The sequence below is a fragment of the Diabrotica undecimpunctata genome, chromosome 5 (genome assembly GCF_040954645.1).
Source record: "Diabrotica undecimpunctata isolate CICGRU chromosome 5, icDiaUnde3, whole genome shotgun sequence".
Lineage (NCBI taxonomy): Eukaryota > Metazoa > Arthropoda > Insecta > Coleoptera > Chrysomelidae > Diabrotica > Diabrotica undecimpunctata.
The window spans coordinates 59,352,336-59,375,150 of record NC_092807.1 but is presented as its reverse complement, the minus strand read 5'-3'; the positions used below and the strand labels follow the sequence as shown (position 1 = coordinate 59,375,150).

The 22,815-nt window shown below is 32.2% G+C and overlaps 1 protein-coding gene across 1 annotated transcript in view; it reads left to right on the top strand.

Annotated features, from left to right (window-relative positions):
* Window positions 1–22,815, top strand: part of LOC140441340 (serine protease inhibitor dipetalogastin) — a 271,631-nt gene that overhangs the window by 209,860 nt on the left and 38,956 nt on the right. Inside the window, exon 3 of the mRNA XM_072531995.1 lies at window positions 21,143–21,290. Coding sequence (XP_072388096.1) covers window positions 21,143–21,290 — 148 coding nt within the window. The remainder of the gene's footprint in view (window positions 1–21,142; window positions 21,291–22,815) is intronic.

Sequence of the window (22,815 nt, the reverse complement as noted above, 5' to 3'; positions counted from 1 at the left end):
TAAATGTGTATTAACTTTCAAAGGAACAAAAAAAACAAACTTAAACAAAGAATATTATATGTTGGATAGTGGTTTGTTTTCATATGAATTTTCACTAAGTGGTACTATTGATTTTGTACAAATTAATGTTTCAGGTGGAAAAGTTATAATAAACTCGAAATCGGTTAACACAGAGTATAAATATGATGACTTATCAGGAGTAAAGATTTTTAAAGGTGATATAATTTCATTTAAACTAGAAAAAGATTCGTCTTTTGTAGTATATATGACCCTTCGTTGTCCTTTAGAACAAGATGTCAAACATTAAATCACAAGTCATACACGAACTCCATAAACCGGCAAGAAAAAATTTTAGACGGAGACATGTAATCATCAAAGGATTAAACGATCTGATTCAAGCAGATTTAGCTATAATGACTCCTTATGTCAAAGTAAATAATGGACACCAGTATATTCTCGTTGTTATTAATGCGTTTAGTAAATTTGTGTGGGCGGAACCGGTTAAACGAAAAACAGGGAATGAAATTACTAAAGCTATGGAAAAAATTTTGAATCAAATGAAGAAGCCACCAAAAAACCTTCAAACAGATTTGGGTAAGGAGTTTTACAATTCACAGTTTCGTGAGCTTATGATGTCACGTGATATTAACCATTACAGTACATTCTCGAATTTAAAAGCCTCCATTGCAGAGAGAGTAATAAGAACAATAAAATCAATGTTGTGGAAGCAGTTCAGCTTGCAAGGTACTTACAAGTGGTTGAATATTCTTCCTGATATAGTAAAAAAATACAATAACACTATACATTCAACCACAGGTGCTATTCCTAGCAAAGTTAATGAAAAGAATGCCAAGAAAATAATTGCGTATAATTACCTTAAAATCATTGACCCCAAGAAACATAAATTCAAAGTTGGTGATCACGTTCGGATTTCGAGATTTAGAAATTTGTTTACAAAGGGTTATTTACCCAATTGGACAAATGAGATTTTTAAAATAAGAAAAGTTAAGCAGACAAATCCAGTCACTTACCTACTAGAAGATTCACGCAAAGAAGAAATTCAAGGAGCGTTTTACAGCGAAGAATTAAAGAAAACCCGGTACCCTGATATCTACTTAGTAGAGAAGGTATTGAAAAGAAACGGTAACAAGGTGTTTGTGAAATGGTTAGGGATGGATGTTACACATAATTCATGGATTAATAAAAATAATGTATTATAATATTAAAATAAAAACTGTTTTTTACAAAAAAATCTTTTATTTTTTTTACTTATAGGATAAATAATCCAACTTACACAGTTTTGTTTACATCTTCAACATTGCATTATATTTTACATTCTTTTCTACTTATACAGATACTCAATAAGAAAAATATACAATGCACAAAAATAAGAAGCACATTTAGATATAAATTTGTATTTCTATTTAGTTGAGTGTTTTTGGTTTTTATGTCTTTATTAATCTGGTATTTAGAAAATTTGTTTTCGATTTTCATGTCTGGTGTTGATCTATAATTTTTCTGGTGGTTAGAAAATTCGGTGTGAACTATTTGTGCAAAACTACAGTTTGGACTGAATTTGATGTGTTCTTTATAAACATCATCCGTAGATAACCAATGATAAATTTCTACATGACACCAAAAGCACCTTACAATATCTTCTTTTTGTAGATAGTAAAATCCATATACTGCTAACTCAATCGAGGGAACCAACCCCCTCCAGTTTTTAAATGTGGATAACCTGCTATAAAAATTATTCAGTTTGTCTGACTTATCTTCCAGACACATGGTGACTATTAATTTGTGAAGGATCTGTTCCTACATATAACTTAAATAATTTACAGTGGAAGGGGTAATTTAATATATTAAATTTTTTACAAAATGTATTTATTTCTATGCCTAACATCCAATACAGGATTAATAATTTTAGCAAGTTCTTTTATTCTATGTTGAAATCTTACTCTGTCAGCAGCCACAAACTCCCAATACTTCGTTCTACATGAACAAGTTGCTTCAATGTAGTGAATACGAACATTTTCACTAAATTTTATCATTGAGTAGCTCTGGAAATCTGTGAATTAACTCCAACGCCATACCGTAAGTTGTTGTATTTATATTCTTTATTGGCTCCATTATTTGTAGCCCGGTTTTAATAGGATCATTTGAATCAACCCCCAACTTTAGTATTTCTAGGGAACTGGTGAATTTATCCTTTTTCAAAGTTTCCAAATGGTAATTAATTATTGGAAGTAGTATCCATAACGACGCAATGGAATTGGCACCCAAAATTATCTGTGATTCACCATTGGTAACTTTTACAACTGACATTTGTGGTAGCTGCATGAACTCTAGTTGTATTTTACCATCATTAATTGATTGTTGAGAATTTCCTCCCATGAAACTGTCAATTACAGTTTTATATGATAGAAAGTTTAACCACTCAGTTTCACTAAATAAAACACGATCTTGTTTATTACCACTGATGAACACTACCGGTTCAAAATTCAATTCATGTGCTAGACAAACAGAAACAAATTTTGAGTTCGATGGATTCAGGTAAAACCGACGTTCACCCAAAAATACGTTTCGAAATATAGCACTCATTTTGAAATTCTGATTGATGTGTGCAAGTTTTGGCTTCTTATACACATTTTTCCTACCGTACCCTACTCTATATAGCTTCTCCTCATTTTGCGTGCAATAATATCATATATTTCCCCACCCTATTTTAGATTACTCTAGGGTAATTTATAATTAATTATTGTTATAATTAGTCATTTTGACCACGAAATTGTGTACAATCTTAATTGGTTAATTCGCTCCACCCTATTTTAAGTAACCCTATTAAATGTTGTCTAGACCGGCCTCGGTTCATTGACCCCCTCCTCATTTTGCTCATACTAATACACACTACTAACCTTCGTAATATTTTTTTACTTATTTTTCACTAATTTATTACCACCCTAATATTTTTTTAACCACCAAACCAACCTTAACGGGAGCGATTCTGCTGGCTTGGCTAAGGTTCAAGCTAGCAGAATTTAGAAAAAAACTTTTTGCTGATGGCATATTTTTTTATCCATTTTTCACTAATTTATTACGACCCTAATAATTTTTCACCACCGAACCAACCATAAAGGGAGAGATTTTGCTGGCTTACGGTTAAAACTAGTACAATTCCAAAAATAATATTTATGATATACCACGGTGCTCTGCTAGGTTTTTATGAATTTATTACCACACTAGTAATTATTAACTCCTCAACTAATCCTTATGAAAGGTCAATAATTCTGTTGGGTTAATATTTAAGGTGATAAAAAATCTATTTTTACAATTTTACTGTACTCTTCTTGTAACTGAAAGTATAAATTGCTTGCCAGTTAATGGGAAAGCCACAGTTAATGGGAAACATTCAACAAGCTACGCATTCACGCTAGCTAAATGCGAAATTTGTTTTGAAATACAAAAGTTCTCTGTTAGATTTTTACTATTTTTTACCAGACTAGTCATTGTTTTCGTAACTACCCTAATTAAAAACATTCTGAAAAGTTACTTTGTGCTAATATTTATTTTTTAAATGTTTAAATATTGAAAATATAAAAATACTTTATTACAAAAATTATAAATTTTAACTGTTTCAAAAAATTGACTCTGATTATAGTAGTGAGTAAATGGCTAAGAGAAATCGAATCATAAGCCCCCTTTATGATAATAAAATAACTGAAATCAAGTTGAGTTTTAGTAAATACAATGGAATTGTTATATTTCACAGAGTAATTACCAGGTAAGAAATATTCAAAGTGAAATAATTTTATTATGTCTATTACATTACCTAATTGTAAAGGAGGGTCGGTACACCTTGAGTATTGTGCACATTCATCTACGCACGATCATGTCTATAGTTGATTTTTAACTATTGAAATGTGAAAACGTGCATTTTTTTATACCGGACGAAAAAGTACGACTGTACGCCCCCAAAATTAGATCGTGAAGTGCGGAATTTATGCCCAGTGTGTTAGGTGAAAAATATGAAGATAGCAAAAAATAGTAAAAGGTTGAAGTAAAAGTGAAATACAAAAAAATTGTTAAAAATACCTTTTATAATTTTGTTTTATCAGTTCAAAATTCAACCTAACTGAATTAGTGGCTTCTTATAGAGGGGTAAACAATTGTGAAGGGAAAAATTAGTAAGAATCGAGCAGAATCATGTGGTATTTTAAAATTTTTATTTGAATTAGTTAGCTTAATATTCAATCTTCCGCTTAATAGCTTAATATTGACTTCCCACAAGGAGTAATAGGGTGGTAATAAATTTGTAAGAACCTATCAAAACACTGTGGTACTTCAAAAATATTTTTTTTAATTCTGCTGGCTCGAATATCTAGCTAGCGGGAACGTTTTTGCAAATAAAATTGCTTTAGTGGTGGAAAATTACAAGCTTCAGCATTACCCTAAGTTTTAATCTAAGAATTGTTGACTTTCCATATGGGGTAGTTGAGGGTGAAAAATTACTAGGGTGATAATAAATTCGTAAAAAACTAGCAGAACACTGTGGTATTTCAAAAAAAAATTTTTAATAATTCCGCTGGCTCGAATATTAAGCTAGCAGGAACGTTTATCAATCAGATTGGTTTATTGGTGAAAAAATATTTAGTCTAAACTTAACAGAACAGTTTTTTATTTCAGTTATAAGTAAAGGAGAGTAAAATTGTAAAAGAATATTTTTTCATCTTAAATTTTAAACTAACAGAATCATTGGCTTCCCATAAGAGGCAGTTGAGGGGTGAATAATTGCTAGGGTGATAATAAATTCGTTAAAACCTAGCAGAACACTGTGGTATTTCAAAAATATATATATTTTTTAATTTCGCTGGCTCAAATATTAAGCTAGCAGGAACGTTTCCAAATAAGATTGGTTTAAGGGTGCAAGATTATCAGGGTGGTTAAAGTTTTGTAAACATTTAAAAAACAGATTTTTATTTCAATTATAAGTAAAGGAGAGTGAATTTGAAAAAAAATCATTTTTTCCCTTAAATTTTAATCTAACAGAATTATTGACTTTCCATAAGGGGTAATTAACGGGCGAAAAATTACTAACGTGGTAATAAATTCATAAAAACCTAGCAGAGCACTGTGGTATTTTATAAATATTTTTTTGGAATTTTACTAGTTTTAACCGTAAGCCAGCAAAATCGCTCCCATTAAGGGCTTGGTGGTGAAAAATTTTTAGGGTAGTAATAAATTAGTGAAAAATGAGTAAAAAAATATTCTTCTTCTTCTTTGTCAACCATTTTCCATCCACTCCTGAATGTAGGTCTCTCCCAATTGCTTCCATCTTTCTCTATCTTGCGCCAATCTAATCCACTGTTTGCCTGCCACTGTTCTTATGTCATCTACCCATCTTTTTTGAGGTCTTCCCATGCTTCTTGTTGTCGTCCTTGGTCTCCATTCTAGAATTCTCCGTATCCACCTGTTGTCATTATATCGGGCTACGTGACCTGCCCAGCGCCATTTCATTTTTGCAATTTCTTCCACAATATCCCTAATCTTCGTTCTACGTCTTATCTCGGTGTTTCTAATCTTGTCTCTTAGTGATATTCCAAGCATGGTTCGTTCCATTGCTCTTTGCGTTGTTTCTAATTTTTTAGCAGATTTTTTGGTAAGGGCTACTGTCTCCAAGCCGTAAGTACAAACTGGTAGTATGCATGTGTTATACACCTTTTTCTTTAAGTTTACAGGAATGGAGGTGTTTTTCAACATATATGCTAATTTGCCGAAAGCGTCCCATGCCAGTTGTGTTCTTCTTTTAATTTCAGCATCTTGATTTGGTCTTCCTAGTTTGATAACATGACCTAGATATACATAATGTTCAACATTTTCTATGGTATGATTTTGTATTGTTATATTTGTCTGGTCTTGGCTCAGTATTTTTGTTTTGCTGTAGTTCAATTTTAAGCCTACCGCTCCTGAAACTGCATTTAATTGTTATAACATCTCATTTAGTTCTTAGATATTATCGGCTATTAAAACTATATCATCTGCGAATCGCAAGTGGTTTAAGTATGATTTGTCGACGTTGATACCCTTATTGATCCATTCTAGTTTCTTAAAAATGTCTTCTAAAGCAAGGGTAAATAGTTTGGAAGAGATGGTGTCTCCTTGTCTTACTCCCCGTTGTAGTCTTATGGGATTAGTTTTTGTGCTTTCGTCCAGCTTTATCTGCATGGTGGAATTTTCATATATGTTTTTAATTATGTTAGTGTATCTTGAATCTATACGCGCATTTTCTAGAGATTCAAGCACTGCCCATAATTCGATGGAATCGAATGCTTTATGGAAATCGACGAACGCCATATGAATTGGAACATTAAACTCGGTGCATTTTTCTATCAGTGTTCTTACGGTGTGCAAGTGGTCTATGGTACTAAAATGTTTTCTGAATCCAGCTTGCTCGATAGGTTGATAGAAATCGAGCTTGTGTGTTAGGTGGTTGGTTATGATTTCAGTTAGTAATTTATACAGATGTGAGAGCAAGGATATTGGTCGGTAATTCTCGATGTTTGCTTTGTCTCATTTCTTGAATAGTAAAATGACTTCGGAGTTGTACCATTCTTGAGGAATATTTCCTTCATCAATTACTTTAATAAATAAAATATTTAATAGCTGGTCTATTTTTCTTCCACCGATTTTCAACATTTCGACTGTAATTTTATCCTCTTCCGGACATTTATTCGTTTTTAGTTGATTTAGGGCCATTCTTATTTCATTTTCGGTTATGTCCGGTATTTCTTCTGAGCCGGTGTTAATTATTGTTCGTTCAGTACGTCGTTGTTGTGGTTGTATATTTGCCGAGTATAATTTAGGTTATAGTTTAGGTAGTTAGGTTTAGGTTAGAATTTTTCAATGGCCTCGCTTATTTCCTTTCTGTCTCGGACGGTGACGTTTTTCTCATTTTTTATTTCTATGATTTTTCTTGTGCCGTTTGAGTTTTTTGCTTTTTTGCTGCTTTGAGTAGTTTCATATTGCAGTTATCTTGTATTATATTTTTTATTAGATTATTAGTATAGTTTCTATGATCGTTCCTAATTTCTTTCTTCACGTTTTTGTTTAAACTTTTGAAGCTGTCCGAAGTTCGATTTGTTCTGTTTCGTCTTTCTTTTAGTAATTTAATTGTATTAGGTTGAAGTTTAGATGTTTTGGCTGTTTTCGTGTTTGAGCATATTTTCTTAACCGATGTTGTTACAGTTACTTTTATTTTATTGGCTAGTCCCCGTTTATATCCATTTGTCTCAGTGTCTCTACTGATTTTAGTCTTGTGCTTAGCTCTTTTTGGTATTCCGTTTAATTTTAAGTTTGTTTCGTTTTACTCTCGTCTGTATTTTAATATTCGCTCTAGCCAATCTATGGCCACTTCCGGTATAGAATTTGTTTAGTACTGTCACGTCGGTGCATATGTTTTTGTTATTGGAGAGTATATAGTCTATTTCGTTCTTAGTTTTCTTGTCTGGGCTGATCCATGTCCATTTACGTTGTTTAGATTTTTTAAAGAAAGTGTTGAGACAAAATAAATTTTCGTTGTTTAAGTAGTTGTACAACATCTCACCCCTTTCGTTCCTGTTGTCCAGCCCAAAGCGATCGATATATTGTGTGTCGCCCTCTTCTTTTGTTCCAATTTTTGCATTAAAATCTTCTGTGATTATTACGAAGTGTAATTTTTCTTGGTTCCTTGCTGTTGTCAGATCCTCGTAAAATGATTCAGCTTCCTCGTCTGTTGAGTTTCCTGTCGGTGCATATCCATGTATTATCTGTAAGCTGTATCTGCTGTTTAAAGCGATGACAAGATATATGACTCTGTTGGATACTCCACAGAACTTCGTTACTTTATAGGGAGCTCGTTTGTTTATCAGGAACGCTACACCGCCTATGTGATGATTTTCTACGGAGTTTTTCTGGTATAGGTGGTGACCAGATTTTAAGATGATACATACTTCTCCTGGTAAGCGAGTTTCACACAGTCCAATTATATCCCATTTGATATTTGAGAGCTCTTATTCTAGTTCGTCAAGGTGTTCTTGGGTCCTCATAGTTCTTATATTGTAAGTGGCTATACGAAGCAATGATGGGTAGTTTTTCTTATTTGATTCAGTCGAATATTTGCCTCCCCAGAATCCATAAGGCTAACTGATTGTTCAGTGTGAGATTCTCAGACACTCAGATGAGTGTTTAACTCTACTCACCTGGGGTAATTTCGTATTGATACTCGACATCTTCAACTTGGGAGGTTTTAGCATATTTAAAAAATATTACGTAGGTTAAATTGGATTCCGCTCATTAGTCACCGTTAGCTTAAGGGTCCTCATGTATTTGTCTAGTATGCGACGTTGGATATTTTTATAGAAATTACTCTTATAATGTTTATCAATGTTTAAGAGCGACCTTTTAGCATTATGTTTATTTAGGCCTAATCATGCCATTTTAGTTGTAAGCAACATTTTGTACAGTGTTAATAAACAATATACAGAAATCTAACTATAAGTTTAATTTCCCGTTACACTATTTTAATGGAAATAATATTACGGTACATTTCGGGGATGCAAATGTTGCCCACTTAAGACTATATTTTAGTCAAATAACCATAGTTTTGGTATGATAAAGTAAATAGGTTTTCTTATATCAGAAATGAAAAACTTAATTATAGAACAACTTCAATAGTATTACACAATTGTAGTCGTAACTTTGTCACCTTTTTTTAAAATCTGCAATACACCATGCATTTTAAAAATGTCTCTCCATGAAAATCGTTTGAGTACAAAGTGAACATCAGGCATCATTATCATATGCTTTACATCTGCTGCAACTGTCGTCACTTAACAGGTAATTAAGCACTTTATAGTTTTTGAACGATAAAGAAACTGCATTCCGTTTTCCTTATTTCATTTTTAGTACTTACAATTTTACTGCTGGTTGTTTTACAACTGACTTTTATAACTTTGACGGACTTTCAAATAGTGTATTTTTTAAATTTTTCGTTTTTTGCGGAGAGTCAATAAGAGGAATTTTCAAAGGGAGCAAATTACAAGATACACATATTTAGCTCGAGCGATTGATGTGAAAGGAAGTTATGAGTGTGATGGGAAATATAAATAATCAAATAGCTGTAATTTTAAATTCAGTCTAATTGTATCAAGTTATTTCTTTATGTTTTCTCTTTCAACTCTCACTTAAATATTTAGAACATTTTGTTGCCTTCAAAACTTTTAACTCAATATATTCCGTACATCTCTCAATGTACTATAATAAAAATATTAATTAAGAAGTTTATGGATAGGACGGGAATGGCAACACAAATATTTATATACAGGGTATTTCAAAAAAAGGTAACCCCGTCTCTAGGGCAGGTAAAAAACTGAAAAATAATTGGGGTTTGCTTAGTAAAAAATTTTTGTAACGCCATCCGTTTTCAAGATACAGGACATTGAAGAAAAAAAATTACGCATTTTTTACGATTTTGCCGAAACTACTGGCAACATTGTAATGAAATTTTATACGAATATGTTTTGGAAGCTGATACATCCCATGAATTTGTTTTTATATCTGATTCTCATATAGGGCGCTAGTTACACGGATCGGACTAAGTATTAGTCAATATAACTTTTTTAAGAGTATAATTATTAATCAAAATTTCAAGTAAACTTAAACATCATTCAATTTTACACGAAAAAGGTACTCTTGGTAAAACTCGATACTGTGTACCGTTTTCGGAATATTTTGATTTAAAAATTGTGAAGTAATAATTGATGCTGGTAGTAATGATAAAGTTCTAATAGGTATACCTCAATTTTCTCCAAGTGTGCCATGTAAATCTGACATTTATTGATTGTTATGACGATAAATGAACAATAATTAGAGTTTTGAAACGTTGTTATTTGTAAAATCAAATAAAAATGTAGTCAAATGTTGAATACACTGACATGTTATTAACCTTAGGCGAATGTTTAGGATGTTCTAGTGCAGCTGTGACACGTTATACAGAAAAGTTTCCTAGAAGAAACTTACCAAGTAAAAAACATTTAGAGCCGTTGAACTACGTTGTCGAGAAACTGGGAATGTGAGACCAAATAAAATAAATTCTGGTAGACCGAGAACAACAAGAACAATTAATAAAGAAAATAATATTTTAAATTTACTTGATCAAGATCCAACAGTTAGCGCAAGGAATATAGCAAGACAAACAAATACTTCTTCTTCAAGTATTTGGCGGATACTGAAAGAACAGCAATTACATCCTTATCATTACAGACAAGTCCAAGAGCTCTTGCCAGATAATCTACCGGTTACAGTGGATTTTTGTGAAACATTGCAACAAAGGACAGCCCACAATCCAAATTTTTTAAAATGCATTCTTTTTACGGACGAGGCCATCTTTACGCGACAAGGTATGTTTAACTCCCATAATACACACTACTGGTGTGATGAGAATCCACGAATCAAAAGGGTATCACATTACCAACACTCATTTAAAGTTAATGTTTGGGTAGCAACTTTAGGTAACAAATTAATATGTTATCACATTCTACCTGGAAATTTAAATGGTGATATGTATCTTAATTTTTTAAACAATTCCTTATTCGAGATATTAGAAGATTTAACGCTAAACGAGCGAAGATCTTTATTTTTTATGCACGATGGAGCTCCACCACACTTTTATAGAAGGTGTCGTAATTGGGTGAGTAATCATTTTCCGAATCGATGGATTGGTAGAGGTGCAGAAGCTTCGATTCATTGGCCTCCTCGGTCATGCGATTTTAACCCTTTGGACTACGCAGTTTAGTCGTATATTAGAGAAAAGTCTATGCTACAGAGGTAAATTCACGCCAAGAATTGGAAGAAAGAATTCAAAGTCAATTTATGGACATCATAGCTGATCCCCTACCGTTTAGAAGGTTAATAGAATCTTTAGAAAACAGAATAGACTTGTGTATTCGCGAAAACGGAGGGCATTTTGAACACTTACTGTAATTGAATTTTATTTTATGTTCTTAGTCATTAATTTAATTTTCTTCTTGTGAGTTTTTTTTAATTACTAACTATTTTATACCAGCATCAATTATTACTTCATAATTTTCAAATCAAAATATTCCGGTACATAGTATCGAGTTTTACCAAGAGTATCTTTTTTATGTAAAATTGAATGATGTTTAAGTTTACTTGAAATTTTGTTTAATAATTATACTCTTAAAAAAGTTATATTGATTAATACTTAGTACGATCCGTGTAACTAGCGCCCTCTATGAGAATCAGATATAAAAACAAATTCATGGGATGTATCAGCTTCCAAAACATATTCGTATAAAATTTCATTACAATGTTGCCAGTAGTTTCGGCAAAATCGTAAAAAATGCGTCAATTTTTTTTTCTTCAACGCCCTGTATCTTGAAAACGGATGGCGTTACAAAAATTTTTTACTAAGCAAACCCCAATTATTTTTTAGTTTTTTACCTACCCTAGAGACGGGGTTACCTTTTTTTGAAACACTCTGTATACAAGGTGGTCTTTAAGTAATTGTACAAAAAGAAATCTTACATTCTACACTAATCAATCGTACATGATTCTCAAGTAAGTACACAACGTTTATCTTCAGGAATCAGCAAAACCTCAGATTTAAAAATCCTACACCGTAAGCATTTTCATCCTTACCATTTTACACTCTATTGTTAGCAGATTTACCTTTAAGATGCAGATTTGTAAATTATGCCCGAAACAGATAAAATATTGACCTCTCCTTCGTCGATATAATATTTTTTGCGAACGAAGCTACATTTACACACCATGGTCTTTTTAATTTAAAGAAAAATTAGTTTTGAGATACTGAATATTCTTATATTAAGAGAGAAAGGCATTTTCAACATGAATTTCAAATAAACCTATGGTTTGAGAAACCATTGTTAATAATTTTTTACGGACATTTTAACGGCAAATTACCTTGTAATTTGAATGGAGAGATTTATTTACATTTTTTTTAAAATGTCTTTATTGATTTGTTGGAAGAATTGTCATCAAACTTAAGGTAAAATGAGGTTTATGCAAGATAGTACACAACTACATTATAGGGAAAGGGCAGTGACCATACTTAAATACAACTTTCCTAAACGTTGGATTGGTCGTGGTAGTTATATTTCTGGGTCATATGATGAGATATTGATATAATTATTTAATTCATACAATATCCCAAAATAATACTTATTATTATACTTATAATAAATACTGCAGCAGTTTCTTTAGAATTAATGATGCTATTTAATATGAGAAGGTCTTTTATGAAATATATTGACAAATGAATTAAAGAAAACGGTGGACATATCGAACACTTACTTTGAAAAAAGTTTAATATTATCTAGTTTAACTATTATTTAATTTGGTTTGTAAATAAAATGTTTTGATTATGACTTTAATTAAATATAAAACGTAAAATGTTTGATGTAAAATCCTATTATTCGGTTATTTTGTCAAATCCTATTATTAATTATCCCGCTGATATATTTATTTTATTTAATATTTCGTTAACTATTAACTTTATTTAATGGTATTTCATACCAAAATTCAGAAGTATTGATGTTTTTGTCTATTTTTCTTTCGTTGCCTGGAGTAATTGCGTTAAATCAGAATTATGCAGCTGATTTGTAAAATGCGATTATCTCGAAAACTGTTAAATTTTGAAGTTATTAACAGGTATACCTTTTTTGGTTAAAATAATGTATCTTTAATATTTTTTGTCACAAATAGCGGTAACTTGAAGAGCAAAAAAATTAAGTGCAAATTTATTCCACATATGTGGCCTATGTGGCGCTTTCTATCAGATACATCAAAGTGTGCATCAAATTATAATTCCTCATATTCAAAAGTACTCAGCATTCAAAAATAAAATTTTAAATTTTCACTTAACACCCTGTTAAGTGGAAATTTCCTGTTAAGTGGAAATGGATCTTTCTTAATACCAATATTTTATTAAAGCAATTTGGCATAAATCGTAATATTTTAAAGTCTAGAATCTACAGTTCTTTTATTATATTATTACAATGCAATTACGTAAGGACCACCCTATATATATATATATATATATATATATATATATATATATATATATATATATATACAGGGTAGTTGGTAGGTCGATGGAAATTTTTTAAGGGATAATAGGGGACGCAATTTGCAAAATTTTTTGCTAATAACGTATCGCTCGAACTGTTAAGGTTTCCGAAATAAAGTTAAATCTGTCAATATTCGAAAATAAGGCTGCTCGTCTATTTTATTTTTAAAAATAATTATCTAAGCGAGATACTTCCCTGACATACAAAATGCCTTGCGTATTACTTGCTCACATTGAAAAAACCTTTCGTTGAATCTTAATGCATTGTTAAAATAACCATCATTAATGAAACGGGTAAGAAAGGTAAAACACAACAATGATACATCATGCTTTTTGCAAGTTTTATTATGCCTTATTAAGTATAAATTTCAGAAAACAGTCATTGTTGTTCAAAATGAGAACCACCATTCCTAATGCACGCATCGTATTTCTGATGCAGGGCACGATGCAAGCCGTAACAGCACGTGCACAATGTGCAGGGCATCCATAATGTTGGTACACCATTCTTGCCAGGCAGGTTAAACAGCCAAGTGTACTTAGACTTTCTAGAGAATTAATTACCACCACTCTTAGAAGATTTACCCCTCGTCCTCAGACGAAGAATGGTGTACCAATATGATGGATGCCCTGCACATTGTGCACGTGCTGTTAAGGCTTGGTTCAACAATCACTATCCCAATAGGTGGATCGGACGAACTGGACCGATTTTGTGACCTGCTAGATCGCCTGATTTAACACCGTGTGACTACCACATCTGGGACAGATTCAAAGAACTTGTTTATCAAGTTCCAATCCGAACTAGAGCTCATTTAATGGAAAGGATTATCGAAGCAGCTGACATTATAAGGGCAGAACTGAGGTTAAAAGTAACCACATCAGGAATACGATGCAGGGCAAGAGCGTGCATTAGGAATGGTGGTTCTCATTTTGAACAACAATGACTGTTTTTTGAAGTTTATGTACATTCTTAATAAGGCATAATAAATGTTGCAAAAAGCATGATATATCGTTGTTGTGTTTTACCTTTCTTACTCGTTTCATTAATGAAGGTTATTTTAACAATGCATTAAGATTCAACATTTTGTATGTCAGGAAAGTATCTCGCTTAGATAATTATTTATAAAAATAAAATAGACGAACAGCCTTATTTTCGAATATTGAGAAATTTAACTTTATTTCGGAAACCTTAACAGTTTAAGCGATACATTATTAGTAAAAAATTTTGCAAATGGCGTCCCCTATTATCCCTTAAAAAATTTCCATCGACCTACCAAACACCCTGTATATATATATATATATATATATATATATATATATATATATATATATACAGAGTGAATGATTAGTGTGATAGAGCTCAGTAGGTCCGGTATAATAATGTATAGTAATAAAAGTTAAAAATCAAAAATGGTTTCGACTTTAATATATCTCTAGCACCTAGTTTTGGTACGTATACAATACAATACACATACAATACAATAAATCTGGTCAGAACTTAACAATCATGGAAAAATGTAAGGTTTAATGCCAAACATGTTATAATAAATATATAACAGGGAAGTAAAAGAAACAGTAATATATGCATCAGTGGTGTTATTGCCGAAGGAGCAGCAAAAAGGTATCTTAAATTAAGTAAGGTACAAGAACGTGCTTGCTTGGAATTACAGAGGATTTGAGTGGCACACCAACATCAGCTGTGCATGGTCCCTCTAAATCTGCCTACTCTGCATATAGTTATACGAGAAAACCTAAGTAGAGTAATGGTTGGAACAGTACATCAGAAATTAAATTAGGAATAATTAGGAGTGTAAATGATGGGCAGAAGTACCTTACATCTGCCTATGAGAGAGACGAAAAATTACACCTGGTACACAGACGAATCTAAAATTGCAGAAGTATCGGGTGTAGGAATCTACAGTAGTGGTGTAAATTTTATCATTTCTATTTCACTACGGTAATATACCTTTGTATTTCTGGTAGCTATAAGGGCTCTAAGGTAGTCATTAGCTAAGAAGAAATTAGCGAAACATAACAGGGTTATGATGGTATTGGTACCAGGCCATCGGAAAATACATGGAGATGAAATAGTTGATCATCCTGGTAAAAGAGGATCAGCTGAATTATACTAGAATCCAGAACCGTTCTTAGAAGTACCAAAAGACACTGTCTGCGACAAGAAAAGGCTTAATCCAAAAATAAATTAACTTAAACCTAAATCTTTTTATTTATTAAATTATCAACATTGGATTCATATTGCTTAGCTTAAGTGGTTCACAGGGCCAAATCTAGGGTTTAACTTAAGGTCGTGATTTCAGTTTTTGAAAAAAGTTAGATAAATAATAATTTAACCAAAAATATATCACAAACCGACAACAAACAGGCGAACTATCCGGAAAACCGAAGATTCTAACTAGACTTTTGTCTTTTAAATCATCTTAACTTCTGTTCTTTCCAAAGGTTCAAAATGATTCATTCAGGGTCCTAATTAAAGTTATTTATGTCGGCTGATGAATCACATGATTTTCAAAAGAGTAGCGTCTCTCTAACTAAAAGTATAACTCAAAAACTGCGAAACTACTGTGAAAACACCGGAGAACCGAAAGTTCTAATTAGATTTTCGTCTTTTAAATCAACATAACTGATTCTAGGATTCCAAAATGGTTCATCTGGGTCCAAATTAAAAGTATTGATGTCAGTTTTTTGCTAATTTTTCGCTATCCATATATTTTGGATTTTTTTATAGGCGTTTAAAATTTCGTTTTAGTTTTTCAATTCTCATTTTTGTTCTAATATTTTTGAAGACCACAACAAAATCTTTATTTAAAAAAAAGGAAATCTATTTTGGTAAAAAATTAAGCGAGTTATGGCCAAAAACGATTTTTGATGGTTTATGGAATTTTGATTTTGTGTCAGTATTTTGTGCTAAAATTTGGTGAAACTTCATCTTTTGTAATCCTAAACAATACCCCAAAATTTAGGGTCAAGTTTCTCCTGGAGCAATTTTGACATTTTTATCCGACTATGCCCTTTTACTTTCAAATAGATATAATGATTAAACTGTTTGCGGAAAATATATAGTGGTGATTAAAATATCTAAAAAATATATAGAAATAATATTCCTATCTATATCCCAACACATACAATAAACACTCATCATCATCATCAATGTGTCTACTGCTGGACATATTTCTTTCCATCTTTCTCTGTCTTGTACTATTTGCATGCAGTTACTAGCGACGCGGTTTTTTCGATAACGTCTGTTGTTTTTGTTTTACTACGTAATTCTTCGTTTGAAATTCGGTCTTTCAGAGCAACACCCAACATCTGGCGCTCCATAACCCTCTGAGTCACGGAAATCTTGTTCACTTCTTTTTTGTGAGTGTTGTTTCCTCTTCATAACTGAGTACAGGTAACACACACTGGTCAAAGATATTCCTTTTGAGGCATGTGGGTATGTTTAATTTACCAAATGCTGTTCAGGCTAATTCTATGCTACGTGGGACTCAAATCTGTTACCTCTGACTCAATTTTTCAAACATTACAATTGCATCATTCATACGATCGGCTATAAGGACGAATCTTAAATGACTAAGCTTTTTTCCATTTATGTTGATACCATACTCGTTTAAATTTTGGTAGATATATTTGATTATAATAATGTAGCGATCGTCTATTCGGTATTCTTTGAATGCTTTTAATATTTTCTACTGACTTATGTCCAAGAATATAAGTGCCAATGGTTTGTTATATTCTGCAGACTTCTCTATCAGGTTTATCACTAGTAAGTGGTCGTTAGTACTGTATCTCAATCTAAATCCAGCTTGTTCTCTAGGCTGATAGAGGCAAAACTTAGCCTACAGTTTGTTTTGATAACTTTTGTGAAAAGTTTATATATTATGTGTGATAGCAAACTGATAGGACTGTAGTTTTTTTTGTTATGTCTGCTTTCTCATGTAATAAAACAATGTTCCCTTAAAAAGGTTTCCTTATTAGATGCATTCGGTGAAAAGTTTGGCCAACGCCTGGATAATTTTATTTCCACCTAGTTTGATCGCCTGGATCACTATTCCGGCATCGTCATCGGATTGGTTATTTTTAATTTCTAAAAGTGTCGTTTTGACTTCATATAGTGTTATTTCTGGCATTAGTTCTGATCCCTGGTTTATGATTTTAGGCAGGGGTGATCTTGCCCTTCGTTGGTGCACTCATACATTTCGCGATAAAAGAATTCGACAACCTCAAGGATTTCGGTTCTATCCGTAGTAATGTTTCCATCTATGTATCTTATTCTGTACATATTTTTGTTAACTAAATTGTTCGTATTTCGCCTCAAAACTTTTGTTTTTTTGAATTATTTTAGTTATTTCTTTTGCATTGTTTGCTCTTTCTGTCTTTTCGAATTGATCGGTGGATATTTTTATTTAATTTCTTCATTATTGTGTAGTTGGAGTCGAATTTTTCCATCAGCTGTCTACTTTTACCAATTAGCTCTCTTGTATTGTGGCTTAGTTTTTCTTTATGGGTCACGACGGTCGGACAGCATTTCCTTTCAGATTCTTTAGTACCTTCGTTATGCCATTATTGTCTTCTTCGTTTGTTCAATATGTTCTATTTCATTTTCCAAGTATTGTATATGTCTGGTTGATTTATTATCTTCATATACGTTTTTGTTTTCTGAGGGAATCCATTTCTTTTTTCGTGTTTTTTAGATTATCTTGGTTCATTTCAATTTGACATTTAATCGTATCTTTATTTGGTCTTTATGTGGTCGCTTCTAATCAAAAATTTGTTGAGTACTTCGATGTCTCTGACTATTTCTTTTCTGTTCGTTATCATATAATTTATCTCATTTTTACGAGTCATATGTGCTTATCCATGTCCACTTACGCTGAAGCTTTTTATCGAAAAAAGAGTTTATTATTGATAAATTTTCCTGGTGTAAGAAGTTAAGTAAGAAGTCTAGTTTTTCCAGTTTTTACTTATGCATCGGAATGCTGGACCCTTACTGAGAAAGACAAAAAGAACATAGATGTATTTGAGATGTACTGCTGGAGACGAATGCTGAGAATACCATGGGTGGCCCGAAGAACAAATGAATCCATACTGAACCAGCTAAACATAAAGAAAAGACTAAGAACACAAATATCAGAACAAATAATAAGCTATTTTGGACATGTGCTTCGAAGAAATGGTCTTGAAAAACTTACCATCCAGGGAAAAGTAGAAGGCAAAAGAAATAGAGGTAAATCTCCCACACGATACGCGGACCATATTGTTGCTACCATTGGCGCTCCATTGTCAGAATGTGCTAGAATAGCAGAAGATAAAAAAACGTGGAGGAACATTGGGAAATTTAGCTAATAGCTCCATGATATCACCATACCTGCATCAGGTCAACGACTAAGAAGAAGAAGCAGAAGTTAAGTAATCTTTGACCTCCTTCATTTCTTCCGTCATATCCATACTTGCCCATTTCTGCTTTTGCATCGTCTTGTTTAAAGCATATTTTTGCAATAAAATCGCCCATAATTATAGTGTAATATTCTGGTGTAGCATGTAATGCTGTTTCTAGATCCTCATAAAATTCTTCAATTTTTTCATCCGTGTGGATAATCGTTGAAGCATATGTCTGGATTACCTTATTAAGGTTATATCTTGCATTTAATTTGAAGGTAAGGTATATAATCATCGGGCTCATGCTGTAAATTTTAACTATATTTTGTGTGTGATTTCTATGTATAATTAATCCTTCTCCGTCATTTAAAGCGTCTTCTTCTCTTCTAAAATGAAATAAAAAAACAAACACTGCGGTTGTCAAAAAATTTGATAATTAGATTAGAATCAGATTGTATGACAATACACAATAGAGAAAATAGCGGAATCAAAAGGCTTAGCTGTCTACAGTTAATATGGTGACAAGCGATCTTTAACTAATAAAAATGTGATAAAAATGGAATGGTAAACTAAATTAGGGGCAACTAAGTATCTTCGAAAGGCTCTTACAGTTTAAATTAATCCTCAAATTTTTAGGTTAAAGGTAAATAATGTAACACGAACTAGAAATATTAAATTAATCACAGAATAATATCGAAACCTCATAAATGATCTATATTATTACAGTTAATAAAACTACTAAAATTTTCCGACATGTCCGTTCGTCAGCCTGTTATATTAGGAACATTGGTTTGTTTCGTCTTTAGGTTTAAATTTGTTATTTACTATATTACTTAATAATTTAGTTACTTTGGAACATTTCAAAAAGCATACATCATATTATGTAAAACACCACAAACCAAAATTAAGTTAAAAAAAATTGGGCGAAAGCTCAACTTACTATAACGCATGCTAAAAATAATTCAGGGCATAAATTTGTCTTAGAAATCAATAACACAACAAGCTCCAAGAAAGCCTAGCAAAGAATTATAAAATTTGTGGTAAAATAAAATAATAAAACCACTAGTAAGGAAAGTTAAGGGAACTTATTGCGTATAAGTTTATAAGTTATTATTTACGTCTTTTATGTAGTTTGGGCTTATCTTTTTTATGTCTTTTGGTTGGCGTTTCATCACATGTACTTCTTAACAATAGAAATCCTAACATATATTGTTAGGATACACATTACCTAAACATAATAATGGCCTTAAGATTCAAGAACTTAATATAGCACTTTTAAACCTTAAAGATTATATTCCTGGACACGATGATATTCTAACCATATTTCTAACACATTTTTTTAAATCAAACCAAGTCCACTTACTTAGAATATTTAATTTAATATAGATACAACAGCGTTTTCCTTCAATATAAATTAAAGCCTAAATCCTACCCCTGTTAAAAGACAAAAAAAAAACACATTATAATGTGAAATCACACTGACCAATTTCAATTTCCTGTTTTATGTGCAAATTACTACATTGGAGAAAAATAAATTACTGATTTAGTGCAAAATGGATTTAGATAGAATCGATCAACAATTTAAAACATTCTTGAAGTTTAAAACGACATACTGGACTCATTTGCAACTAACAAAAAATAACAGAAAAATACTGCAAGTGAAAACAGCATTGTAAAGACGTTATATAAATGAAATATTCGAGGAAACTATTTAAAAATCATCAACAAATGTTTATCTGATAGGAACTTTGGAGTAAGAGTTTCAAATTATTACTAAATATCAAATGGAGTACCACAAGGATCTATTATCAGCTCAACACTCTTCGATTATATGTAGCAATGTCGTTAAAGCGGTGATTATTGCTGATCCTCTGGGGATTCTGAGTTCGATTCCTTTAATTGAATGAGTACATCCTAAAGAGCCAACTACAAAAATAATCAAAATAGAACTTCATATATCTCAAGAAAATGGTAAATATTAGACTTCATATGGATTCCTTCACATAGGGCATAGTGCAGTACCTACTGTGGACTCGGAAATGTGATTAAGTGTGGATCAGTGTGGACCTAACGATTTAAAACTTTCTATTAAGAAAAAGTTCTTGGAGCCTAACATACCGAGTGGCAAACATCAACCTCTAAACTTCGATACATTAATAGGATGGTTGAAAACAACCGATGTCTATTTTTTTCGCTTGAAATAATGTAATCTTGATACTAACACATATAAAGTACTATTTTTTTTTATTAATTACCACATATTGTTCTGAAGCTATTTTCTTGTGGCATGTTAAAGTAATTATTATTTAAATGGGAATAAGCCACAATAATAACTAATGTTTGTATTTTGAGAACGATTTCCGAAGTGGAAATTGAAACGTCAATAAACGTACTTTAACCTTTAATTGTGGCTTATTCCCACTTAAATAATAATTATCACATACTGTAACTGTCTAATTAACAAATTTTTATACTTGTAAAATCTATAATGTACAGACCGGACTCTAAACGTGGATGTGGCTTAAAATAACCGTAAATTAAGCAAAAATATTTGTAAAATTTTTTTAAGATAAATCATATTTTTAATCGACTACTTTGTTATAGGTATAACGTTATCATCTGATCCCAACCTCTGTAAGCGGTCCAGCGGATCGAAGTGCGAACACAAATGTGGAGGAGACAAAGATCTTGTATGTGGAACCGATGGTCGAACATATATTAACAGATGTATGCTTCACGTTGAAGTTTGCAGGTATATTTCACAAATATCATTTACTTTTTATCAAGCAATTTATTATGCATTGCGTAGGTTTACTTGACGTATATACTAATGTAAAAGAGAATATAATATTTTGTTTCAATATTTTGATTTGAAGATAATTAGGATATTTACTGTTTGGAAAACAACTGATTTCAAGTAGCTAAGTCAAATCAAATGGTATTCAACATAATTTGAATAACCAATCTGTGTTCAATACATTGAAATTAAATATTGATTAGAAGGTATTTACTTGTTTGTCCCAAAAGTCATATTGAAGAAATTGATACTTAATTTGTTAGTACAATCTATTTCGTACCTACTGCCACTCTAAATCTCCCACTTGATCAGTTGGATTTTTTTTTAAAAGAGTTCACGTTCGAACCCATTTTCGATATGCTGTACAAGATTAAATATTTGACCACAGCAAAATTTCTATACCCTAAATCCAGGAAACACCAGAAATTACCACAAATGAAGAACTTAAAATAAATATACAAGAAGTTCGGAAAATACTTGAAAACCTGAAGAACAGAAAATCAGCAATGATAGAACAATATATCATCATTGGTGCTACAGCCCTATAAAAGAGCCTCGACCTTTCCAAGTCTACTACGCCAGTCAGTTATATCCATTGCCAACTGTTGCAGGTTTGCTGCGCCTATTTGTCTACCATCCTCATCTACACCACCCCTTCATCTGAGTTTTGGTCTACCCCTACTTCTACTTCCCACAGGTTGTGACATAAGGATTCTTCTAGGAGGGTTGTTCTGCTGTGATCTTGACAGATGTCCTGCCTATCTTAGTCTTCCTATTTTTATAAAGGATACTACGTCTTTACCACCAAATATATGTTTATATCTGTGATATATCTCGTAGTTGTACCTCCTTCTCCAAACACCATTTTTACAGATGCCACCAAATATTCTTCTCAGGATCCTTCGTTCAAATATAAGCAGGAGATTTTCATCTGCCTTGGAAATGGTAAATGTCTCCGACCCATATTTCAACACTGGTTGTATAAGGGTTTTGTATATGGTTATTTTTGTTTTTTGGCTTAAGTTTCTGCTTCTCATATGTCTACTCAGTCCAAAATAGCATTTGTTTGCTAGGATTATTCTTCGCTTGTTTCTTCCGTCATGACGTTCTCCTTGGTGATCAGGGAGCCTAAGTATGTGAATTTGTCCACCACTTCAAAGGTTGAATTATCAACCGTGAATTGGTGGCCGATGTTTCTGGCTCTATTGTTGGGTATTGATGCCATTATCTTAGTTTTATTTTCATTTACTTGCAGGCCCATATTTTTTGAGGCGTTTGACAAGGTGGTATACATTTCTTCTAGCTTGCGTGTTGTGCGGGCAACTAGATCAACATCATCTGCATATGCCAAAATTTGGGATGATTTATTAAAAATGTTTCCTCTGCTGTCTATTTGGGCATCCCTGACCGCCTTTTCCAAAGCTATGTTGAAAAGGAGACACGCCAGCGCATCTCCCTGTCGCAGCCCAACATGCGTTTC